General features: G+C 39.5%; 6 protein-coding genes across 8 annotated transcripts; 3 read left to right on the top strand and 3 right to left on the bottom strand.

Annotated features, from left to right (window-relative positions):
- Nucleotides 1-11: 11 nt before the first annotated feature.
- On the top strand, nt 12-727 carry LOC100634599 (peptidyl-prolyl cis-trans isomerase H-like). Its single transcript, XM_003384629.3, has one exon. It carries the CDS (start codon nt 85-87, stop codon nt 613-615), a length of 531 nt encoding a protein of 176 aa, XP_003384677.1. The 5' UTR covers nt 12-84; the 3' UTR covers nt 616-727.
- On the bottom strand, nt 598-3,144 carry LOC100640867 (protein dcd1B-like). Its single transcript, XM_011412269.2, has 13 exons — nt 3,040-3,144; nt 2,843-2,975; nt 2,661-2,758; nt 2,544-2,611; nt 2,252-2,360; nt 2,169-2,203; nt 2,033-2,127; nt 1,875-1,982; nt 1,715-1,809; nt 1,541-1,651; nt 1,377-1,491; nt 1,020-1,236; nt 598-827 (listed from the first exon to the last, which is right to left on the bottom strand). Exons 1-13 carry the CDS (start codon nt 3,112-3,114, stop codon nt 767-769), a joined length of 1,320 nt encoding a protein of 439 aa, XP_011410571.1. The 5' UTR covers nt 3,115-3,144; the 3' UTR covers nt 598-766.
- Nucleotides 3,145-3,178: 34 nt separating this feature from the next.
- Nucleotides 3,179-4,074, bottom strand: LOC100634473 (acylpyruvase FAHD1, mitochondrial-like). Its single transcript, XM_003384628.3, has 3 exons — nt 3,983-4,074; nt 3,769-3,865; nt 3,179-3,727 (listed from the first exon to the last, which is right to left on the bottom strand). The coding sequence occupies exons 1-3, from the start codon at nt 4,051-4,053 to the stop codon at nt 3,242-3,244; spliced, it is 654 nt and encodes a 217-aa protein (XP_003384676.1). The 5' UTR covers nt 4,054-4,074; the 3' UTR covers nt 3,179-3,241.
- A 39-nt stretch (nt 4,075-4,113) lies between these two features.
- LOC100640740 (DNA polymerase lambda) lies at nt 4,114-15,503 on the top strand. Of its 3 annotated transcripts, XM_019993849.1 has the most exons (14): nt 4,114-4,572; nt 4,620-4,691; nt 5,138-5,332; nt 5,452-5,532; nt 5,607-5,723; nt 6,877-7,053; nt 7,135-7,263; nt 7,414-7,582; nt 8,208-8,302; nt 8,515-8,628; nt 8,833-8,880; nt 8,929-9,518; nt 9,594-9,649; nt 10,058-10,146. In XM_019993849.1, the coding sequence occupies exons 1-12, from the start codon at nt 4,135-4,137 to the stop codon at nt 9,037-9,039; spliced, it is 1,746 nt and encodes a 581-aa protein (XP_019849408.1). In that variant the 5' UTR covers nt 4,114-4,134; the 3' UTR covers nt 9,040-9,518; nt 9,594-9,649; nt 10,058-10,146. The 3 variants fall into 3 exon arrangements, with proteins under 3 accessions (XP_019849408.1, XP_019849410.1, XP_019849409.1); XM_019993851.1 differs by lacking the exons at nt 4,114-4,572; nt 4,620-4,691; nt 5,138-5,332; ... (6 more) ...; nt 8,515-8,628; nt 8,833-8,880 and adding exons at nt 11,395-11,485; nt 11,536-11,653; nt 11,944-12,119; ... (3 more) ...; nt 13,844-14,182; nt 14,945-15,503 and having other exon boundaries at nt 9,036-9,518; nt 9,594-9,640; nt 10,058-10,339; XM_019993850.1 differs by lacking the exons at nt 4,114-4,572; nt 4,620-4,691; nt 5,138-5,332; ... (6 more) ...; nt 8,515-8,628; nt 8,833-8,880 and adding exons at nt 11,395-11,485; nt 11,536-11,653; nt 11,944-12,119; ... (2 more) ...; nt 13,669-14,182; nt 14,945-15,503 and having other exon boundaries at nt 9,036-9,518; nt 9,594-9,640; nt 10,058-10,339.
- A 112-nt stretch (nt 15,504-15,615) lies between these two features.
- LOC100640612 (ornithine aminotransferase, mitochondrial-like) lies at nt 15,616-19,224 on the bottom strand. Its single transcript, XM_003384675.3, has 7 exons — nt 18,552-19,224; nt 18,177-18,299; nt 17,853-17,902; nt 17,657-17,735; nt 17,397-17,510; nt 15,981-16,128; nt 15,616-15,834 (listed from the first exon to the last, which is right to left on the bottom strand). Exons 1-7 carry the CDS (start codon nt 19,197-19,199, stop codon nt 15,671-15,673), a joined length of 1,326 nt encoding a protein of 441 aa, XP_003384723.1. The 5' UTR covers nt 19,200-19,224; the 3' UTR covers nt 15,616-15,670.
- A 29-nt stretch (nt 19,225-19,253) lies between these two features.
- LOC100634224 (drebrin-like protein A) lies at nt 19,254-22,255 on the top strand. The gene is made up of 15 exons (XM_003384626.3): nt 19,254-19,370; nt 19,486-19,541; nt 19,631-19,743; nt 19,792-19,866; nt 20,006-20,087; nt 20,167-20,225; nt 20,282-20,359; nt 20,655-20,741; nt 20,802-20,866; nt 20,935-20,989; nt 21,094-21,177; nt 21,367-21,786; nt 21,835-21,879; nt 21,923-21,959; nt 22,014-22,255. Exons 1-15 carry the CDS (start codon nt 19,288-19,290, stop codon nt 22,151-22,153), a joined length of 1,479 nt encoding a protein of 492 aa, XP_003384674.1. The 5' UTR covers nt 19,254-19,287; the 3' UTR covers nt 22,154-22,255.
- Nucleotides 22,256-22,280: the final 25 nt, after the last annotated feature.

The raw sequence follows: 22,280 nt of genomic DNA, 5'->3' as shown, positions 1-22,280 counted from the left end.
AATAACTATTCATAACTTTATTTTATTAATTGCCAGCCACGTGTAGCTACCTTTTGGCGCATTTTGCTGTGAACATATGTTGTCATGACAACGACAGAGAAGAAACCTAATCCAATTGTCTTTTTTGATGTATCCATTGGTGGCCATGAAGTTGGGAGGATGAAGATGGAACTTTTTGCCAACGTCGTACCAAAAACTGCTGAGAACTTTCGCCAGTTCTGTACAGGAGAGCTTCTGAAAGAAGGAGTACCCCAAGGATATAAGAACGCCACATTCCATCGGATCATTAAAGACTTTATGATTCAAGGAGGGGACTACATCAAAGGCGACGGGACAGGAAGCAACAGTATTTACGGACCAAGTTTCGCTGATGAGAACTTTAAATTCAAACATGATGGCCCTGGACTGCTCTCAATGGCAAACAGTGGACCTAACACCAATGGATGTCAGTTTTTCATAACCTGTGCCAAGTGCGATTTTCTCGACGGGAAACATGTGGTTTTTGGTAAAGTAGTTGATGGATTGCTGGTCATGAGAAAAATTGAAAACGTACCAACTGGTGCTAATAATAAGCCACGCCTACCTGTTGTCATAACGCAATGTGGGGAAATGTAGAAAAGGATCTAATTTCAAACTTTTTTGATAAAATGGTACAAACAATAGTATAAAAAGTAATAATAATATTCATTAATAATTAATTGTCACAACAAATGTTTAGTAAAGGAGACATTATTTATTTAACGCATAGCAAGAGCAGCTGGCATGATTACACTAGACCAGGTGGAGTTACGTTGAACAAGTCAGCAGTCTTAACCTCAATGAATGTCCTATTAGTAAACAATAATCAACACGGCAAATAGTCATCAACCCTAAACCTTATAGATGCACCCAGTACTACCTCTATTAAAGGGACCTCCTATACTTTATATAGGATCATATTAAGATAATGTATGTAGCCCAGTTTTATAATTGAAACAGGTTTGGTTATTCAAGAAGACGTGGTTCATTCAATGTCTTACCTGTCATAAGCATAAAGTGGGCCAGTTTCAGACTCTCCTTTAGCATAGGAAATGTAGACTAGTCCTTTGGTAAGGTCATATACTGCAATGTGGAGGTCACCAGTTTGTACTATCGGCACTATCTCTTGTATTGTTATCTCGGCAGTAAGGTTTCCATGATACTTGTTTAATTGTGCCGCCAGGACTTCGTTATAACCAGGACACAACCAATCCATTCCTATTAGTAATGATAATATACTAATGGTATGTTAATCTCTTTCATTGTAATAATTCCTAAGAAATCGACTGTAACTTTCAACTTTGTACACAACATAAGATCATCCACTATAATTATCCCAGTCCCTCTATATCACATACCCCAATAGACAATGTCCTTAATACGAGGGTGCCAATCTGCTTCTGGCCTCAAGTTATCCCAGGTGAAGAAATCTGCTGTGGCTGCTGAGTATTCTACACCTCTAAACTGTGTAGCCTACAACCGAGAGGACTGAAGAGGTCCTTTAATAAGAACTGACTCTTACTTTGGCATCTCCAACTCCCAGAATGAGATTGCAGGTCCTGTGCGCAGTGCTTAACCTGGTCACTGCATCTTCAAGTGTCTTATCAAATTGCAATATGTCTCTCAGTATATACTAAAGGAATATGGAATAATGATGATATTAGCAGTAGCTAGGGAGGTATGATGTAGCCCTTACTGTAAATGGGACACCGAATCTTGACTCATGACCAAAAGTTTCATCAGGGAAACTTACTCCAATCTCTGATATAGCCAATAACTGGCTACTGAATCCTACACAAGCACACGTTAATGTCCATGTATCTGCTTGTGGTGTAGCTAGCAAGGGTTGAGCTAACCTGTGATTGATCCTATCCATCCAGTGAATCCTATATTGGCAAATGCGTGACCATATTTTGTGTCATTTGGATGATACACTGTGACTTGTGGAAAGTTTTTAAAAGGACCTGGAATCATAAAGTAATTAAAATAATAAACGTTGTGGAGGATATTGTACCGTCTACATTCCAATCCAGAGCCCTCAATTGGAGGAGTCCCCCACCTGCAGGGACCGCACTTTCATTGGCACCAAACATTGAGCAAGCTCCTTTCCTGTAGTACAATCAAACATTATGTAACCCAAGCTTACTTACGTTAGCTCTCCTATCATGTGTATCCGCTCAATCGTCTAATGTACAACAAAATAACTTTAAGTTGTTGCTATGGCTATTCTTACCTTATAAGGTGCTCCGCTGCCATCAGCAAGGCCCTTGAGCTCTTCATAAAAGTACGAGCCGGTATATGGCTTCGTGACATCAGTCTCAAGGTCCAGTGCTGCTTCAAGGCTGCATGAGGTGCAGAAAAGTTGAAATAAAAGTAATAATTAATGGTGACTGAATGCGATTATCCATGAATGGACATAGATTACTTAAGATTAATACTTTTGCATGTTAACACTAATAAGCTATTGCATGGTAGTATTCATGAAAATTGTGAAAGTTCTAAAATGCTAAGCTACTTACACTTACCCAATGTTAGCAATATCACTAAGAAACCATCCAGGGAATATATCAATAGTACCGTTGATCCCTTGCTCCTGATAATCAAGAAAAGGTAATAAAGAGAATGAGCTCTTTCTCTCTCACCACTTGGAGCTTCATGTACTCCCACACATCATGCACGAGCTCTTGTGCTTTCTCTTTCATTAGCTGACCATGAGCATAACCCATTTCATAAGGTGAACCTAAATACAAGCATAATATATAACTTAATGATCATCATTTCTCTCCATTGAAATATGCACAAAATAGTATATCAGCTAGCATACCCCACACGTGGACTATTGGAATAACATCCTCTCCATCTCCAGTCAGGAATAGCATCCCATTTTTTACTGACTTGACGAATCTTGGCGGGTCAGTGTAGATTGGGTTGAGATTAGGCTTCGCGTCTGGTGACGGCTTTTTTAACAAAAAATAAGAAAACACAACACAATTACTAGTAATGAAGTACAAACAGTTCTACCTTCCCGTGACATTCGGCAGCTCGAGCAGCAACAGAAAGGAGACACAAAGTCAGCAACTCAAGCAGCAACTTCATCTTGTCTAACCAGCCACACCTCTAACACCCACGCACAATTACATTCAACACCCACGTATAGATGTAATGACCAAAAAAATTAATTTAACATTGAGAAAATAAAATCCTTTATTAATGCATAATAGTCTCATCTTTTCTTGACGGGGAATTCTACTTGAACCACTCCTTCAATTCCAGCAGTGATAACCTGTCCTGGTACTACAGGCCCCACCCCTTCGGGTGTCCCTGTCAGTATTAGATCACCAGTCTCCAGCGTCATTATAGAACTGATATAACTTATGAGGTACGGAACAGAGAATATCATGTCGGTCGTTACACCATTTTGTTTTGTCTCTCCGTCAACTTTTAACCAAAGACGAGCTGCTGATGGATTCACCTTTTCCTTCTCAATGAAAGGACTAATGGGGCAAAACGTGTCATAGCCTTTAGCAACACTCCAAGGATGTCCGCTCTTCTTTGCGGCTGATTGAAGGTCCCGAGAGGTCATGTCCAGAGCAAGAGCATACCCGCCCACGTACTCCATAGCAGAACTTTCCGGAATATCTCTACCACTTCCATTTACGACCACACCCAGTTCAACTTCGTAATGCAGCTCTTGCACTCTCTCAGGAACCTGGCAATGCAGTCAATAAATATTTGGAGGGAGGGGCTTACTTCTATAGCTCCACCCATTTCAACGTAAGAGCTGACAGGCTTAAGGAAGAGAAGTGGCTCCTTTGGTACTGGGTTACCTAGCTCAGCAGCATGAGACCTATAGTTGGTATCATTAGTGTCGCTTGCCACTGACCTCTTATGAATATTACTGCTTATAGTTAACTCAAATATAAATTATTAAAACATTTTCCAACAATATATAATATCACCTTACCTGTAGTTCCTTCCTACTGCTATTATTTTACGTCCAAACTTTACAAAATCCTGCAAACGACCTGAAGACATAATGAAACCGCAAACCAGCCACTCCTCTTTTTTCCTCCAAAAACCACGCCCAATATTAACTCTAGACCACGCCCAGTAACAATGGCGGCACAGAACCTCGATGCAAAGGCCGAGGCTAATTCTCTGTTTGGTGGTATTGTGGGGCTCATAGTGGAACAAGGGCTCGGGAAAGGAAGGAAGCGTATTCTGGAGAAGCAGTTAGAGGAAAAGGGTGGTACAGTGGCCTTGTCTCCATCCCAAACATTAACTCATGTTATTGTTGGTCCTAATATGAAATACAATAGACTAGTGTCTCTTTTGAAGCTAAAGGATCCACTACCCCCCGAGGTTACCATAGTGACAGCTGATTGGCTCAGTGCTTCACTTGTTGCTGGAGAGAGTGTTGACCACACCCCTTACCTGTTACCACTCTCAGAAGGAACTGGCTGTGTTAGTGTCAAAAAAGTGTCCGAATTTTCCTCGTCTATTCCAATTCCTTCCCCTCCTCCTCCTGTTATTAATTCTCCCAATAAACATTACGTAATGTTAGTCCAATATGGTGACGTGTTTGTTAATGTTATTTTCAGGTTGTGGGCGTGTCCACTCCTCCCACTGGTCTAAAGCCCAGCCCACAGAAACTTACTCCAACTAAATCAAATGTAATTTATTGTACACAATGTGTATGTGATTGTGTCCATTACTCATAAAGCATGCTAAGTGAGCTAAACAGGATGAGCTTCATGAGCAGTACATGGCATTTGGAGCAACTTTAAAAATTCATAAAAAATCCAAACTTGATTGGAATCAGCTCAAACTTTCTACACAACACAAGTACATGTATATGCATCAGGAAATGTAATAAAAATTGGGAATTCTCTCCTTTTCATTTTTGGAAGAATTTGGCCTGAGTCCCTGTACTATAGTACAGGGTCTTTGGTCTGATTTCGCTGACTAGAAGATTCATGGGGAATACTATTGTCTGCTTACAAGCTGTTAATAATATTAGTATTATTTTTAGAAAAATCAACTCCCATTAAATTAAATCTAATTTTCAGTTAATTTTTAAGGATTGTTTATTTGACCCTCTCATGACCTTATTACATAGATGGATCATGTATCTCCATTGAAAGTTAGCCCAGTTGGAAAGAGGAGACTTGCAGAGCCTGACTCAGACAGTGATTATATTGAATCAGAGGAAGAGGAGGAGGAGGAGGGAGAGGAGTCCACCGGCAGATCAAAGGAAATGTTAAACCCAGAGGCACTGGCTGAACAGGGTCTGATACGCCCACTGAAAAAGAAAGTAATTAACACTTTACATTAAACTCCTAATTGCACTCCTCTTTGTTAATGTCAAGAGCACATGTACTTTTGTTATTTTGAATGCTGTCCCTTCTCTTGGTGTATTTATTGTCTCTCCAGGGTCGTTGGATGTGTCAAGTACCAGCTTCAACTCTTCATGCACAAGTCAATCACAACGAGGCTGTCACTAGCAAGTTAGAGGTAAGACATGACCAACAATTTATCACTGTTTTCCTTTTTATCTTTCAATTCTCTCTCTTACACTCTCTTCTCAGGAGCTGTTGCTTGAATATAAGAATTCCAGTTTACCCAAAGACAAGTGGAGGGCGATGAGTTTGACTAAAGCAGTAGCAGCTGTCAAACGTCATCCAAAGGAAATAACAACCCACGAGGTATGAAACTAATAATAATAATGGTAACAATAATAATCATTGTTTCATGTGCTAAGTACGACGTGTACAGGTAGTTCTTTATAACATTGACTGGACATTTAGCACTTTAGCATTATTTATGATATAATAATGTTACACTCACACTCACACACACACACACTCACACACACACTCACACACACACTCACACTCACATTCACACTCACACACACACTCACACTCACACTCACACACACACACACACACACACTCACACACACACTCACACTCACACTCACACACACACACACACACTCACACACACACTCACACACACACTCACACTCACACACACACTCACACTCACACACACACTCACACTCACACTCACACTCACTGGTGACTGGTGGTTGGTTAGAGGCACGAGACTAGGATTACAGTTACAGTACAACCTGTCAACATAGTATTCGTCTCCATACACACACGTATAGCTTATTAATGAATTCCTGTTATATCATCATAATGAGAATTGAATGTGATCTTTTATTCAAGAGAAATATCCACGTCAGGTTTAAGGGTCACATATACTCGTACTTTTAAGACTGTGATGTATTTAATAATAATGACTTATAAGAATCCTAAGTGTTTTGTGTTAGATGTTCATATAGAAATGTTAATTTGAATTTTTTCACATCAGTTCAATCAAAGATCCATAAACATTTTAATCTTTATTTTGAGTCAACACAATGTGAAATCTAAACCTTACAAGTATTATTCACAACTATTAAATCATTCTGTGCATCAACTGTACATGTACATATGATGTCTGAGTTGGTTCGGTGTGTTAGCTTGTTTGGTTGTGGTTTTATGTGAATTGGTTGCTTGGCCCTTGAGTCTCTTTGTTAAGGAGCTGGCCTTTGGGTTGGCAGGGCTCAGGAGGATCGTCCAGTTTTTCTCAACTGCCAAATTATTTTGTTATTTTTTGTGATTACATATAAAGCTAAAGATACTAAAAACACCTAATGGCTGCCACATGTAAAACTGATGCACCTGGAGCAAAACTCCTTTGTTATTCACATCTTTTTGACATGACATTTACCTTGCTTTTAGCCATGAAATACATCTCCCTCTCTCTCCCTCTGCCCCCTTTCCCTCTCCCTCCCTCTCACCATAGGAAGCTCACAGTATTCCATTTGTTGGTAAGAGACTTGCTGATAAGATTTATGAAATAGTGTCCAGTGGTCACCTTCGTAGATTGGACCACATTGACAAAGCAAAACAGAGTGTGATTGATCTGTTCAAAGGGATACATGGGGTAGGACAGATTGTAGCTGAACAGTTCTATGCTCAGGTTAGTGGAATAATTAAGAGAGGGAGAGAGGGAGAGGGAGAAGTCTAAGTTATAATGATTGTTAATGATTCATTGGTCCAGGGTTATAGGACTCTGGATGATCTCAAAGAGGCCAACATTCTTAACAGGCAGCAGCAAATCGGGTTTAAGTATTACCATGAGTTTGCTGAGAGAATGGATCGATCAGAAGTAGAGGAAATTGAAAGGAAGGTGAGAGACAAAGGGAGGGCAGGATTTAAAGACATGAAAGAGACAATATACACTGCTGTTGCCATGATACAGTTGCTATGATACTGTTGCCATGCTACTATTGCTAAGGCAACTACTATTTTTACGACTAAATCAAACAATATCCTTTAGGTCCGTGAGGGTTGTCACTTGCTAGACCCAAACCTAGAGGTGGTGACCTGTGGGTCATTCCGAAGAGGTAAACCGACGTGTGGTGATGTGGACATATTAGTGACTCATCCTGATGGAAGATCACACAAGGGAATATTCCAACCTCTGATAAGAGTACTGAAGAATGATGGTGAGTGAGTATAGCCTGATGTTGAAAGGAGTGGAAGTTTGGATGATAAATACCACCAGCCCTCATTTGTTTTCATGATCTAATGAGCTCTTGTTTTGTTGGTTGATCGTATAAGCATTGGCATATGTCACATTCCTGTTGTAATCACAAAACTGGAAGAAGTGAGCCCACACTACAAACGGTTGTGTGTGTGTGTGTGGCTCTCTCTTTCCCCTTTGCTTCCTTTACTAGCTCATCGAGTGATGCTCCTATGATCAGTGACTGTGTCACCCTTTCAAACTAACCATCATTAAGACATTGATAATGATTTTTATGCTGTTTTTTGAGCTGTTAAAAGCCTTCATTCTAATTATAGCCTGAGGATGAATCCAACACTTACAAATCTTTGTTTTCATTCTCTTTCTCTCTCTTGTGGTATGCAATAACTGAACATACTCACTCTACTCTTTGACACTGTGGTATGGTGTACCTATGTAGACTTAGTGTGTCACTTCAAAGCTCCCTGTAATTGAATAATGGTTGCAATCCTTAGTATTTTGTGTCAGTAATGTTAAGTTGTTTGATCATGTACCTGTAGTGTATCCTCTTTACACGAATTAATGTTTGTCTCATCTTCTAACCACAGGCTTTCTGACCGATGACCTCACGCTCCATGAAGACACCAGTGACGGGTCTTGTAAATATTTTGGAGTTTGCATGTTACCTGGTGATGGAAGGAAGGTAGATTTGACCAGCTGCAGATTATTATTATTATTAATATGATATAATTATTGAGAGGGGGAGAGAGAGAGAGGGTAAATTGTGATTGGTGAGGGGGAAGTGAGATAATGTGGGAGACATGTAACAGGTTGGTAGTGTTTGGGTACACGGATTCACTCGTCTTCTGGTTTGTTGATTTTGATTTTGTTGTTTCCTAACTTTTGCCTTTTTAGCACAGACGGATTGACATATACATATGCCCTTACTCAGAGTATCCACTGATGCTCCTCCATTTTACAGGATCAGGTCATTTCAATCGCTCTCTAAGGAGCAGAGCTGACAAAATGGTTGGTCTCTCTTTTATATCATATTTATTATTGGGTTGGGAATGAAACTAAAGAGAGAGAGGACACAATAGATATATAGAGATATCTTTTTCTATCTTTCTCTCCCCCTCCCTCTGTCTCATGTCTTGTCTGAGTCTGATGAAAGGATTGTTAGTATACACAAGTCTCTTTATTTCTCTCTCTCTCTCCTCCTCTCCTTCCTAGGGGATGTCCCTCTCAGAACACTCACTGAATGCAGGTGTAGTAAGAAAAGTAATATAATATCATTTAGGGACTCATAATCATTTCTTTATATGCCAGAATGGCGTAAAGGTTTTTGAAGGGACCCCGTTGCCAGTTTTTACTGAGGCAGACGTTTTTAAGTACCTCGGGGTAGATTATTTAGAACCACACGACAGAGACTTAGATTAGAGATACAACTGGTGGACAGTCATAATAGAAATATTGAGGTTCTAATTGTCACTCTATAAAATTCTATTATTTTATTGTCTGCTATTATTAATTTTGTGTTGTCTTAATTTATATTTTGTACCGGATTAGTCTCGTCTACTTCGAGTCTGTGGCTTTCTACTAGCAAAAAGGAAGCTTCTTTTCTCTTTGGCCCTCTCTCTTCTCTTCGGCTCGTTAATCTTGCTCATTGAGCGTGAAAACTTGGTGTCAGAGAAAAGCAAACAAAAGCAAAAGGCGCTCGTTTCTACCTCCAAAACAGCACATCCGCCCGCGCACCTTCACCGCACGAATTATCTTATGAATAGTCATAATTATCATAGCTCAGGAATGACTATATAAATCCATCGGCCCGTGCTTTCTGCTGCTGCTAAGAGAACAGTCCTCTCTCTGATACCCAAGATAGCTTGAGGAACAGAGTCTTCAAAGCCCATACATCCTAGGTAAGCTCGCACGGAGCAGGCGAGGAGCGTGCGAGGTTGACATGCAATCCCTGACCTTTCTTTCCTCCACTTTAGGCACAACCCGGGGCTGGGAGAACTCCATCGGCTCCTGCAGGACAGATGTGAGTTAAGTATGTAGCGGTTTGGGCTCAGCTGGTTGTGTTGTGTTCGTCTGGGAGGGTGGGAAAGCTTGAGTGAGTGAGAACTCACCACAAGCCTTAATTTTGAACCTCTCTCTCTCACTCTAAGCCTTACAAGCTCCCTCCCAATGGAGCTCGAGTTTGTGTTGATTGTTGTTATTATGGCCAGCCTTGTGTGTGTATGTAGGGACAGAGTTGGTGTACCAATTACAACATTTATTCAATGATAAGAGAGAGAGATAGTGCCAGTATGCTGCATATATATGTATGCTCCCCGTTGGTATAATGGTGATTAAGATCTTGACTGTTTTAAAATTCAAACATTATCTCCAGCAATGATGATGATACATTGCAACAATGAATTCACTTCTCATATTCATCTCTCTCTCTCTCTAATAGGGAGTCACTCTTTACTAATGGTCGTCGTCAGCCTGCTCCTCCATCAGTTCCTCCTGTCTCTTCATTCTGGCAGCCTCCTTCAGTTGGTCCTGTCCATCAAGCTCACCTTCATGATATGGAGTATCACCAGTTTGCTGTTGCCCAACCCACTCACACTATGACGTCCCCGCCCAACACTCCAATGACTCCTCACGTCGGAGGAGGAGGATTCCCCGGGCTCATGTGCCCCATTGATCACCACACTAGTGCCACACCTACTGGATCAATCGGACTACATCAAAAGTATGTACACATTACATTGCTATAGTTGGGATATGTGTGTGTGTGTGTGTGTGTGTGCCTGCCTTGTGTTAATGTGTATGAGTATAGAGTGTTTGGAGGTTTAAGAATGTGGTCTCTGGTTTCGTTAGTATTGCCACTGTTAGCTCAAAGTGGCAATTGTCACAGTTTGTTATTATCCTGTTAGTCGACAGAACACAGTCTTCCCCTTTGCCATCTGTCTGGGCTTGTCCCAGCGTAGAATGAAATACATGTACTACGCATGGCCACCACATGCAGTCTGTTATTCTATTATTAGTGTATTAGGTCCAGTTTATGAGAGCCATTCTCTGTATTAGTCCTGTATGTAATACAGGGGCTCTGTGTGTGTGTCTCTGTACATTATGTCTCTTATGATGAGTTATACTGGCAGCCTAACTCATTAAACCCAGTCCTAGTCTCCCTTAACTAATAGAGCTAGGTCTAGGGTGACCTCTGGGGCCAATACAGGTAGTGAGAGATAGAGAGAAGGTGTTGCAATGGTCTCTTCACAGAGCCTTAGGCACGTCCTCCTCTGATAAGCTGGATTCTTGAGGGCCAGTCCAAGAGAGAGAGAGGGTATTCATACCTCACCTATCAGGGAGGGCAATCTCATACCCCAGGGAAAGCTCTTGAGATAGCCAAAATCATTACTGGCTTGTCCTTACTACAGACAAGTTGGGTTGATCTCTTGAAGGAGCTCAAGAGGGTTTGGAGCATCTACAATCATACTGAGAACACAATTGCAATAACTAGTACCTGCCCTCACTTGTGTGACCAGCCTACTACCCGCCTTGTAGCTATAGCTGCTAACACAACATGGGCCAGGCTCTTGAGTGCCCTGTCTTTGTATCAATGTGATAACTGAACTAATAATCCATTGTCTACTCTGTGTGTGTGTGTGTGTGTGTGTGTGTGTGTGTGTGTGTGTGTGTGTGTGTGTGTGTGTGTGTGTGTGTGTGTGTGTGTGTGTGTGTGTGTGTGTGTGTGTGTGTGTGTGTGTTTATTTCTTTCTCTCTCTCTCTCTCTCTCTCTCTCAGTTCTGCTCCTCCAGCTCTCTCTCATTCAGCATGGCCTCCTGAGTATAGACTGTATGCTCTGTGTCAGGAAATGCTTCGTTACTCATCTCAAGTAAATATGAACTTGCAGTATCTCAATAAATATCATTTTCTTTCCATCAGTCGCCGGGTATGGCTGATAGCAGCAAGCTCTCCTGGGAGCAGTTCTGTATGGAGTATTTTCATGAAATGGCAATCTTTGTCATTGAAGTTGATTTCGGCGACGGTTTGAAAAGATACAGTGAGTATTATTATTTTTATGATGATGAAGCCATTAATTATCACAATGACGTATTTAATGCATGACTTTATTTCATTAAGAGCCTGCTAGTTGAATATTTTAATAATTAGTTGTCTTTTTGACATTTTATTTTGAATGCATCATCGCCAAAAGGTATTTCCACATTCTTTTTTAATAATAATAGTGTCTGCTATATTATTTATCATAAATGAATGAAGCATGACAATGACACATTTATTGAAGAGTAGTACAATGTGCTCTATGTTGTATTTCTCTCTCTTCCTCCTTAGGTCTTCACGGTACGTTGATCATGTGGTACTTTAAGAGTCTCATAGAAAGTGGAGTGACTCGTTATGATGTCACATTAGGGAAATCAGCATCACATTCATATCAGCAGCACATGCAGAGAATAGAGTGTCCAGAGGCAGTACAGGAATTGGAATATACTCTGCCAACTCAAACTAAAGCAAGTTCTAATGGAGTAGAGTGTGTCTCTGTTACTCATGATGACCTGAGCTGATGAGTATTGACTTGATCTGTTGAGTTTGTCAAATGGCCACTAGTGAAATATGACCCAAAATTCACAGGAAGAATCCTAATCTTGCTCTTTTACAAAAAAAAGCAAAAACCAGTTATTTGATGCAAAGTTGAGCCAAATTTGAGCAGACTTATGTAGATTCCTTGTACAAAACCTTTAAGATTGTGTGTGTGTGTGTGTGTGTTTTATGGGATATGTTCTCTGTGTGTTAGTGTGAGTGTGTTTGAAGTGTTTGTGTCTTGATTAGTATAGTCTGTCCTCACTGTACCTGTTTGATTGATTGTGTATGATCTATATGAAGGAGTGATGATGACGCAATCACTCTAGAATAAATAAATATAATTAAAGTAATTATAACAAATAAATAAATAAATAAATAAATAAAACTCAACTTTGTAGCACTTAATAGTTTAAATTGTACATACACCATGTAGCAATTTACAGTCTATAGCTATGACAGCTCAAAAGTATTATCACGCATAATTTTGATACCTTAATTATTATGATACCTTTGAATATTATTTCCATTTCTTGCTTGAGATATAGAGAGTAATCATAATGTATTAAGAAGAGTATCACTTGTGTGTGGTTGTTCTCTTATTGTGTGGAATAACATTAATGGCTGGTGTGTTATGTCAGGGAGTGGCCACAGACCAGATAAAAGGGATCCATCATTCATATTAATGATCATTAGTACCTCATTCCCTTTGTTGTGTGATGATAAAAGAGACAATCCCTTTACTCTACCTCACCACCACATTAAGGAGGAATGGTCTATATACATATACTTCCTGAGGAAGGCTCTGCATGTGACATGGAGGGGTGGGCAAAGACCTAACTGTTAAGTCTACTAGTGTTGCACCAACCCGAGTCTTGTGTAACCCAAACAGCTTGTTGTGGTACTAATGCAATAGCAGTTCATGGCTGCCTTTTATATGAGGGAATATCCTATAGAGAGACTGTATATTTCTCAGTGTGTGTGTGTTATGAAAGTAGCACAACAAGTGTTTGATAACATTTTTGTTGTCCTTTTGAAGTGTAGAGCATATGTCTCTGCCTCTGTATGACTATACATATACATGTATGTTCTTCAAAATTGTAATTTTATGCATCTTTTTTACTCTCTTTATATTAAAGGTTTGCTCCAAAGGCCAGCTGGTACTGGAATTCACAATGGAGGACAAGCCACGGATAATGTCTTGGGTTTTTCATATACAAGGACACGTGGAGATGATACCTAGGTTCTGTCTACAGGCACCTGCTATTGTAAGAGGGGGGGAGGGAGGGAGGAGCTAACACTTGCAATAGAGAAAGATACGTGTATCATGATCATGATTATTGTTTGTAGGATACTGCTCTTTCAAATAATGTCACCTGTCAAGGTTTACCGGCCTCAACGCAATCCATATTAATGGTGAGAGAGAGAGAGAGAGAGGTAGGGTGGTAGTAAATTACTTGTTCTATTTTTCTGATATAGCAACTTAATAATATAACGATGAGACCCGCCCCACCTCATAAACTGGTTCAAATTGATTCCAATTTATGGGAGCACCCTCCCCCTCCTCCTCCCCCCTCTATCCCTCCTTCTCAACACGACATGCTACAAGGTGATCGCTATCCTCATGAAGATAACCTAGTAACCTTATCTTCAGAATCTTCACCAATGCTAACGCACCTACCAACGTCCAGCAATCAGGACTCCTCACTCCTCCCCTCACTGCCCCACCCCTCTTGCCAAGTACAGAGTAACTCAGTCCCTCCTCTCTCTCATGCGGTTCACTCCTCGTCTTCTCCCCCTCTCCCTCTCTCTCCCTCGCTGGTCAAGAGTAATTGCAGCAGCTATGGTGGCAGTTCTTGTAGTGTTGTCAGTAACAGTAACACACTTTGTCCCAATAAAGTGACTCAATCAGGGAAAAAGACCCGACCTTCCTCTCCAGTTAGGAGGAGGAGTGAACTAGTGATGGTTGCTGCTGAACCAGCTCTCTTCTCAGGTTAGGAGATTAGCAGCAATGATGATGATCATCATGATCATCATCATGATGATGATGATCATGAATTGATTTATATGAAGGTTTTAAAGCACCTAAAGCACCTACTGTATATCCTCAAATAAAAGCCCAGGTCTATATTATAAGCCAGAGGTATCATACAATATGATCTTACAGTATATAAAGTATAGGGGACTCTCTTGATAGAGCTACTGTGTAGGACTTTAAGATGCTCTGAGCTTTTGTTTGAGGATATGCAGTGGGTTTTTTAAATGCTAATTCTCCCTTTGTTGTACCTCACGCCCACAAAACAACAATAACAATAATTCTATGATGTCAGAATAAACATTATTGTATCAAAAGAGGTCATGGCCTCTCTCTCTCTTTGTTTGTGTACAAAATGAATGAATTAATGGACAGAATTGGATGATAATAGTCTGAAGGGAATGTTACCATTAGGACAATACAAACTGCATTAGTATGGCATTGTGATCTTAACTAGTCAACACATTGATACACTGTATCCTCCAGATGTGTACACATGTGTGTGTGTGTGTGTGTGTGTGTGTGTGTGTGTGTGTCCATATGCCCACTGAGACCCTCTCTCTCTCTCTCTCTCTGTGTGTTTTTATTCTTAATATTTTAATATTGTGAGTATTCTTTGTTTGGAGTTTGGAACTTTCCCTTTGACTGTCTGTGACTCTGTATTAATGTTTATTTTATATTTTGACTTTACCCTCTCTCTCCCTTTCTCCCTCTCCCCAGAGGATATGGTTCACGGACAGGACGAGAGGAGAATAACACGTATTGATAATAAACGTGCAATAACCACACCCACATCCTCTTTCATGGGTACTGTTTCTATTCCTCCTCCTCCTCCTCTTCCTGTCTCCAATGGTGAGTCTGATCCTCCTCCTCCTCCCATTAGTTCTTTTACCAATCAAAATGGGTCCATGGCTTGGCTTAGCATTCCCTCGGGGATCGACTGGAATAAAACTACCCCGTGAGATGACCACACCCACTTGACAATGATAACCACACCCACCCAAATAAGGTTAAAACTTATTTTGTGCACTTTCTCTCAAATTGTACATATTATTATTATTAATATTATTTTTGTTATTTTTTTTCTATTTTTTTATGAAGATATTATTATTAATTTTTGTTGAGTCTATTTTCTTTTTGCGATTACTTTAGTCGCAAAAGTATTTATACAAACAGAAGAAAGACCAAATATTTTTGTCTAAAAATTTTGATTAATAAAAACTTTTCACATTATTTTTGTCACATGAATCATCTCTTATAAGATATTATTATTATTAAATATTATTATTAAATATTAATATTACTAATATTATTATTATTATTAGAAACATTAATAAATATGAGAAATATCTACAGCTGAAACTTAACTGCAGTTATTGCCACATAAAATGTTTTACTGCTCAATGACAAAAGGAATGTTTTCATTATAATTAAAATGATCTGTTGCTAATCAAAAGATGAAATGACTTTCTTAATGATGGACACTGCTTCCATTAGCTGTGTCTCTGTGATGATGAGGGGAGGAGCAAACCGAATGATGTCATCGTGAGTCGGTTTAGCTAGTAGCCCGCTATCCCTCAGTCTCAGACAAACAGTCCAAGCATTAGCATCTAGAAGAGGGAGAAAGAGAAATAAAACTGGCAATGGACACAAATAAAGCCAGCCATTATGATTATTATGTTCAATGGGCATTAATTAGAAACTATTAGCATTTGAAGAGCAGTTTGTCACCTTTTCATATATAGACATTACTGACCGTTGGATAGTCTCTTGATGACAAGAGCATGTAGAAGACCCCTCCCTCTAGTGGCTGATACGATGGAGGCAGGTAGGTCCCTCAACTCTCTCTCAAGGATAGATCCAAGTGCAGCTGCATTCTCAGTCAATTTCTCTTCAAGAATTACCTGAAAAAAATATTTTGAGTTCCATACTGACTGAGCTGCTGTGATGATACATATTGATGTCCTTATGCTGTGTAGCAAGTTTGAGGTGACTCCGACTTCAATTTTTCAAGTTACAGCCATTTTAAGAAAACCTCAAAATTCTGAAAAATACCCAAGGCTATATAGCCCATGGTTTTTTCCAAAAAATGGCTCCAAACTCACCCCAAATTTTGATTAAATTTTCTGATACATATTGATGTACTTATGCTGTGTAGCAAGTTTGAGGTGATTCTGATTTGAATTTTTCAAGTTACGGCCATTTTAAGAAAACATCAAAATTCTGAAAAATACCCAAGGCTATAGCACATGGTTTTTTCCAAAAAATGGCTCCAAACTCACCCCAAATTTTGATTAAATTTTCTGATACATATTGATGTACTTATGCTGTGTAGCAAGTTTGAGGTGATTCTGATTTGAATTTTTCAAGTTACGGCCATTTTAAGAAAACATCAAAATTCTGAAAAATACCCAAGGCTATAGCACATGGTTTTTTCCAAAAAATGGCTCCGAAATCACCCCAAATTTTTATTACATTTTCTGATACATATTGATGTACTTATGCTGTGTAGCAAGTTTGAGCTGATTCCGACTTGAATTTTTCAAGTCACAGCCATTTTAAGAAAACGTCAAAATTCTGGAAAATACCCAAGGCTATAGCCCATGGTTTTTTCCAAAATATGGCTCTGAAATCACCCCGAATTTTTATTACATTTTCTGATACATATTGATGTCCTTATGCTGTGTAGCAAGTTTGAGGTGATTCCGACTTCAATTTTTCAAGTTACGGCCATTTTAAGAAAACCTCAAAATTCTGAAAAATACCCAAGGCTATAGCCCATGGTTTTTTCCAAAAAATGGCTCCAAAATCACCCCAAATTTTTATTACATTTTCTGATACATATTGATGTACTTATGCTGTGTAGCAAGTTTGAGGTGATTCCGATTTGAATTTTTCAAGTTACGGCCATTTTAAGAAAATGTCAAAATTCTGAAAAATACCCAAGGCTATAGCCCATGGTTTTTTCCAAAAAATGGCTCCAAAATCACCCCAAATTTTGATTACATTTTCTGATACATATTGATGTCCTTATGCTGTGTAGCAAGTTTGAGGTGATTCTGACAAATATTTTTAAAGTTACGACCATTTAAAAAACTACTGACTATCAGTAGCCCATATATCCTGTCACTACTGTCATAATATGATCAATGATGATGATACATGATCATACCTTCATACTGGCCATAGCCACTTTGCAGGCAAGAGGACTCCCACCATAAGTTGATCCATGCTGTCCTGGTCTAACAGTCAACATGACATCATTGTCAGCCAAAACTGCAGAGATCTAAGGAATCCACAAGTACATGTGTAGATACAGTACAGTATGTACTATCATTACACACACACAATCATCCATTCATTGATTCATTCATTGATTCATTCATTGATTCATTCAGTCATTGATTCATTGATTCATTGATTCATTCTTACAGGAAACATTCCTCCTGAAAGAGCTTTGCCCAGTACAACCACATCAGGTCGAACACCTTCATGATCACACGCCAATAATCTGTTGGTAATAATAATAATAATAATAATAATAATAATAATAATAATAATAATAATAATAGTAATTTAGTTTAATGTTGTACGTCTACAACATGATGTCTGAGAGTGTAGGACATACTTTCCAGTTCTTCCCAATCCGGTTTGTATTTCATCAGCAATGAATAAAACCTGTAGAGGGAGAGAGAGTGGGCAGTGGCCTTATAAAAATAAATATTCATTTACTAAAAGAGACAAAGCTGGAATGAAACCACAGGTTGATGCTATTAGTAAAGTCAACAAGATAAAGACATGTAAAATAATGTTCAGTGGGAGTTGAGTAGGGGCCTGTGTACATATACATTAAGGACTATTGTGATACTATGAAACAGCATCAAATACACAATTGGGTTCCTAAAAGAATACCACCTCTTAGGTATAGAGGGATCTAATTGGAGACACTTACATTGTTAGCTTTACAAAGATCAGACACTTTCTTTAGGTAGCCATCTTGTGGTAAGACTACACCTGCTTCACCTTGGATTGGTTCCAGCATGAGGCCAGCTACCGTGGGATCAGTTAGAACCCTCTAAGAGAGGGAAGGAGGGAGGGAGGGAGGGAGGGAGGGGGAAAGTGTAGCAGGTGTCAGAGAAATTAAAGAAAAAGGGATGAAAGAGAGAGAAATATGCAATGAGTGAATTTTGCTTGATAAATTTTGTGAGATGCATTGTTGGGTGGAGTTTATTGAATGAAATGATCTGAATGTGTTAATAAACTATATCATGCTAGAGTTAGCCCCTCCCACTATTAGCTCCACCCACCCAGCTGATATTGGACTCACTTCCAATGCCTCTACGTCATCATACGGTACAATAACAAATCCTGGCACATAAGGACCATACCCGCCATAGTTCTCAGGATCAACAGAACTGGACACTGCCGCTATTGAACGGCCCCAGAAGTTACCCTCAACAAAAACAACCTTAGCTTGGTTATGGGGGATACCCTTTACATCATAGCCCCACCTCCTAGCAAGTTTAACTGCAGTCTCAGCTGCCTCCACTCCTGAATTCATCGGGAGGAGCTTATCGTAGCCGAAAAGCTTTGTCATAAATTCCTGATACCCCCCAAGTGTATCTGTATAAAAGGCCCTTGAGGTCAGGGTGAGTGTATGAGCTTGGTCCATCATTGCTTGGACTATCTTTGGGTGACAGTGGCCCTGATTGAGGGCAGAGTAGGCACTGAGGAAGTCCAAGTACCTCCTTCCCTCAACATCCCATACGTGGACACCCTCTCCCCTAGCTATGGCCACAGGTACAGGTTTGTAATTATGAGCCCCGTAAGACAGCTCTCGTTCGATGACCTCTTCTGTGCTAGAGGAGGAGGAGGAGGCTTCTCTTGCAGAGGGTCCAGATAAAGCCCTCAGTGGCTGGCGTCCAGCAAAAAAGGAATTGAAACGAAGAATACGACCCAACCTAAATGCAGCCATCTTTAGAACAAAAGACAAAACCACACCCATTTTAATTAGAATAGGCGTGGCTTGAAGAGGTGTGTCTACTTTTTGTAAAGAAGGCAAGATGTCGGTTGATCTGAACAGAAACGGTGCGGCTCTTAAAGAAGCTTATGATGCGGTTATTGATGACAAATCAGATACTACCTGGTTCGTATTAACCTTTGATGTACACCTACAGTATAATCATAGCCTATATCTAGTGCATTTCATAGTTATCTTAATATTTAATATTCCTCCACAATTTCTCATTCTTTATTCTTAGGGCAGTTTTTGGTTACATGGGAAAGACTAATGAGCTGAAAGTGGTAGAAACAGGAGGTAAGAGTCACTGCATTAATGTCTATATAGTCTGTGTTAGAGCTTACTTTGACATCTTCATTACCCTCCCCCCCTCTCTCTCTTTACAGATGGCGATATTGAAGAAGCTGTTGAAGAGCTAAGTGGTGGTCAAGTGATGTATGCTTTCATCAGAGTCATTGATCCAAACACTCAACTACCTAAATACGTCCTTATCAATTGGGTACTGTAATATGTCGACTAATCATGTGATAATCATGTGACCCTGTAGATTGGTGATGGGGTACCCACATCACGTAAAGGGGTTTGTTCTCGCCACGTCACTGATGTCGCAAGGTTTCTAAGAGTAAGAACCGAACTACATGTACATGTACAGTACATCCCCTCACTTTTATTCAGACTTCATCAACTCTTGTATTGACATCAATATTTACCTTGTTGTTGTTATTATTATCATTATTGTTGTTGTTGTTATTATTTGTTAGGGAGCTCACGTTACTATTAATGCTCGTCATGAAGATGATGTGGAGAGTGACATTATTCTTGATAAAGTGTCCAAGTCCTCAGGTACTGTATCTCATTAATATTCATTGTTTCTATTTTCTGTTTGTCGTGTTATTTCTATTCGTTGTGTGTGTGTGTGTAGGTGCCAATTTCAGTTTCCATAAGGAAAAAGCTAAACCCATTGAAGCCCAAGGAGAAGTTGTATGTTATATAGAAACAAGCTAACATGCTCTATGTATGTATGTGTATTTCTGTAGGGGTCGGTCTATAAGAGAGCTAATCCTCAGAAGGAGATCAGCACTAAATCAAGGGATGAGTTTTGGAGCAAACAAGAGGTTAACACTCTCTTTCCCTCTTTCCTCCTCCCTCTCTCTCCTCCTCCCTCTTTCCCTCTCTCTCTCTCTCTCTCCCTCCCTTTAATGGTTCAGCTGCCATTTCCTTTTATGGGCGTCTGTTGATTCTTACTGTTTTATTTCTCTTTCAGTTTGTGTACTTACCCTAGCATTGTTGTTTGTGTAACTCTAATTGCTCTTTTTCCACCAACAGTATACAAAATAATGAATTAATAATAATAATAATAATAATAATAATAATAATAATAATAATAATAATAATGACATTTATTAATAGAGAGAAGAGGAGAAACGTGTTGCAGAAGAAAAGAGACTCACGGCTGAGGCCAGGAAGCAGGAAGAAGTTGAGAGGAGAGAGCGTGAAGTGAGTTTAAAATATATAATAATAATAATAATTATTATTATTATTATTTTATTGCACTAGATTGCTGATCAAAGGCGTCGTGATGAAATCACTGGAAAGAAAGCTTCAGAAATTGCCGAACAAAAGTACAAATTATAATAACATATCAAGATCTACAACTTCATTAAAATGATTGCAATGTATTTGTTTTTAGGAAGCAAGAGCAAGAGAGAGAAAGGAAAGAAAGAGAAGACACTGAAGCTCAGCTAGTAAGTTTTTGCTTTGATATGGCAAAGTGTTTTTATATTTGCAAAATGAAGCACGGCGGAATTAAAGTTCAATGTAAATCTCATATCAATTAATCATTTTTTAGCAAAGTCGACTTAAAGAACGTGAACACCGAGTGGATTCTGAATTAGAAAAGGAGAAGACACAAAGCCAGCGACAGAAGGCTCAGGTTAGTTATATACTTGAGTTGTGTGGTGGACTGTCTGGTTACTGTGCAGCAATCACTATCTGTCATGACTGGTTAATCTTTAATGCCAATTATGGCAACTATGGTTGTAGTAATTAGGATGATATTTCATTATGAAATGAGCTGGAATTTTGTCATAATAATTATTGCCACTATTATTATTATCATTAGGATAAGAGTGTTAGTTCTGGTGTAAGAGACAAGTTGGCTGGGTTTGAACAGAAAGCTGAAGAGCAGAGAAGAGTGCCACCACGTCCAGCACCAAAACGTGTTGCTAAACCACCTCCACGTGTTCCAGAACCAGAGCCTGAACCAGAACCAGAGCCTGAACCGGAGCCAGAACCTCAATATGAGCCTGAACCAGAACCAGAGCCAGAGCCTCAATACGAACCAGAACCAGAGTATGAGCCTGAACCGGAACCAGAACCAGAGCCTCAGTATGAGCCGGAACCAGAGGAAAGTGAGCAGCTGTATGACGATGTGACTCAGCCTCCTCAAGAAGACGAGGGTATGGATCAGATATATGATGACGTCCAACAAGTTGATACTGATTATGGACAGCTGGAGGATGCTTATGCTGAAGAGCCTCAGGTGAGTGTGCCCCTCTAATTAATGACTTAATTAACCTTGCTATTGTAGGATCAGATATATGATGATGTACAGGAGGCTCCTGGTCAAAGTGACGTAAGTTTTTTGTACTTGATTCTTGTACTGCTTCTTTTCTTAGGGCGTGACCGCTAAGACATTGTACGATTATGAAGCAGGTAATGTATTTACAAGTTTAAGGACAACCTATCATTTGTTTATATTTATTGTAGAGGATGATACTGAGTTATCGTTTGATGTTGATGAGATTATTACTGATATAGAGCAGATTGATGATGGATGGTGGAGGGGAACCAGACAGCTTGACGGGTCCAGTGGCTTATTCCCTGCTAACTATGTTGAACTGATTTAAGAGGGAGAGGGAAGGTTTCTTGTATTTAGTTTTGCGCTTGATTTTTCTTATTTTTATGTAGAAACTATTTTTTATATTTTATGCTGTTTATATAGTTAGCGAGTTTTCATGACCCACGTGTTATCAC

This window comes from Amphimedon queenslandica, unplaced genomic scaffold (genome assembly GCF_000090795.2).
Source record: "Amphimedon queenslandica unplaced genomic scaffold, v1.1 AMPQUscaffold_13487, whole genome shotgun sequence".
Taxonomy (NCBI): Eukaryota; Metazoa; Porifera; class Demospongiae; order Haplosclerida; family Niphatidae; genus Amphimedon; species Amphimedon queenslandica.
This window is presented reverse-complemented; position numbering and strand designations above follow the sequence as displayed.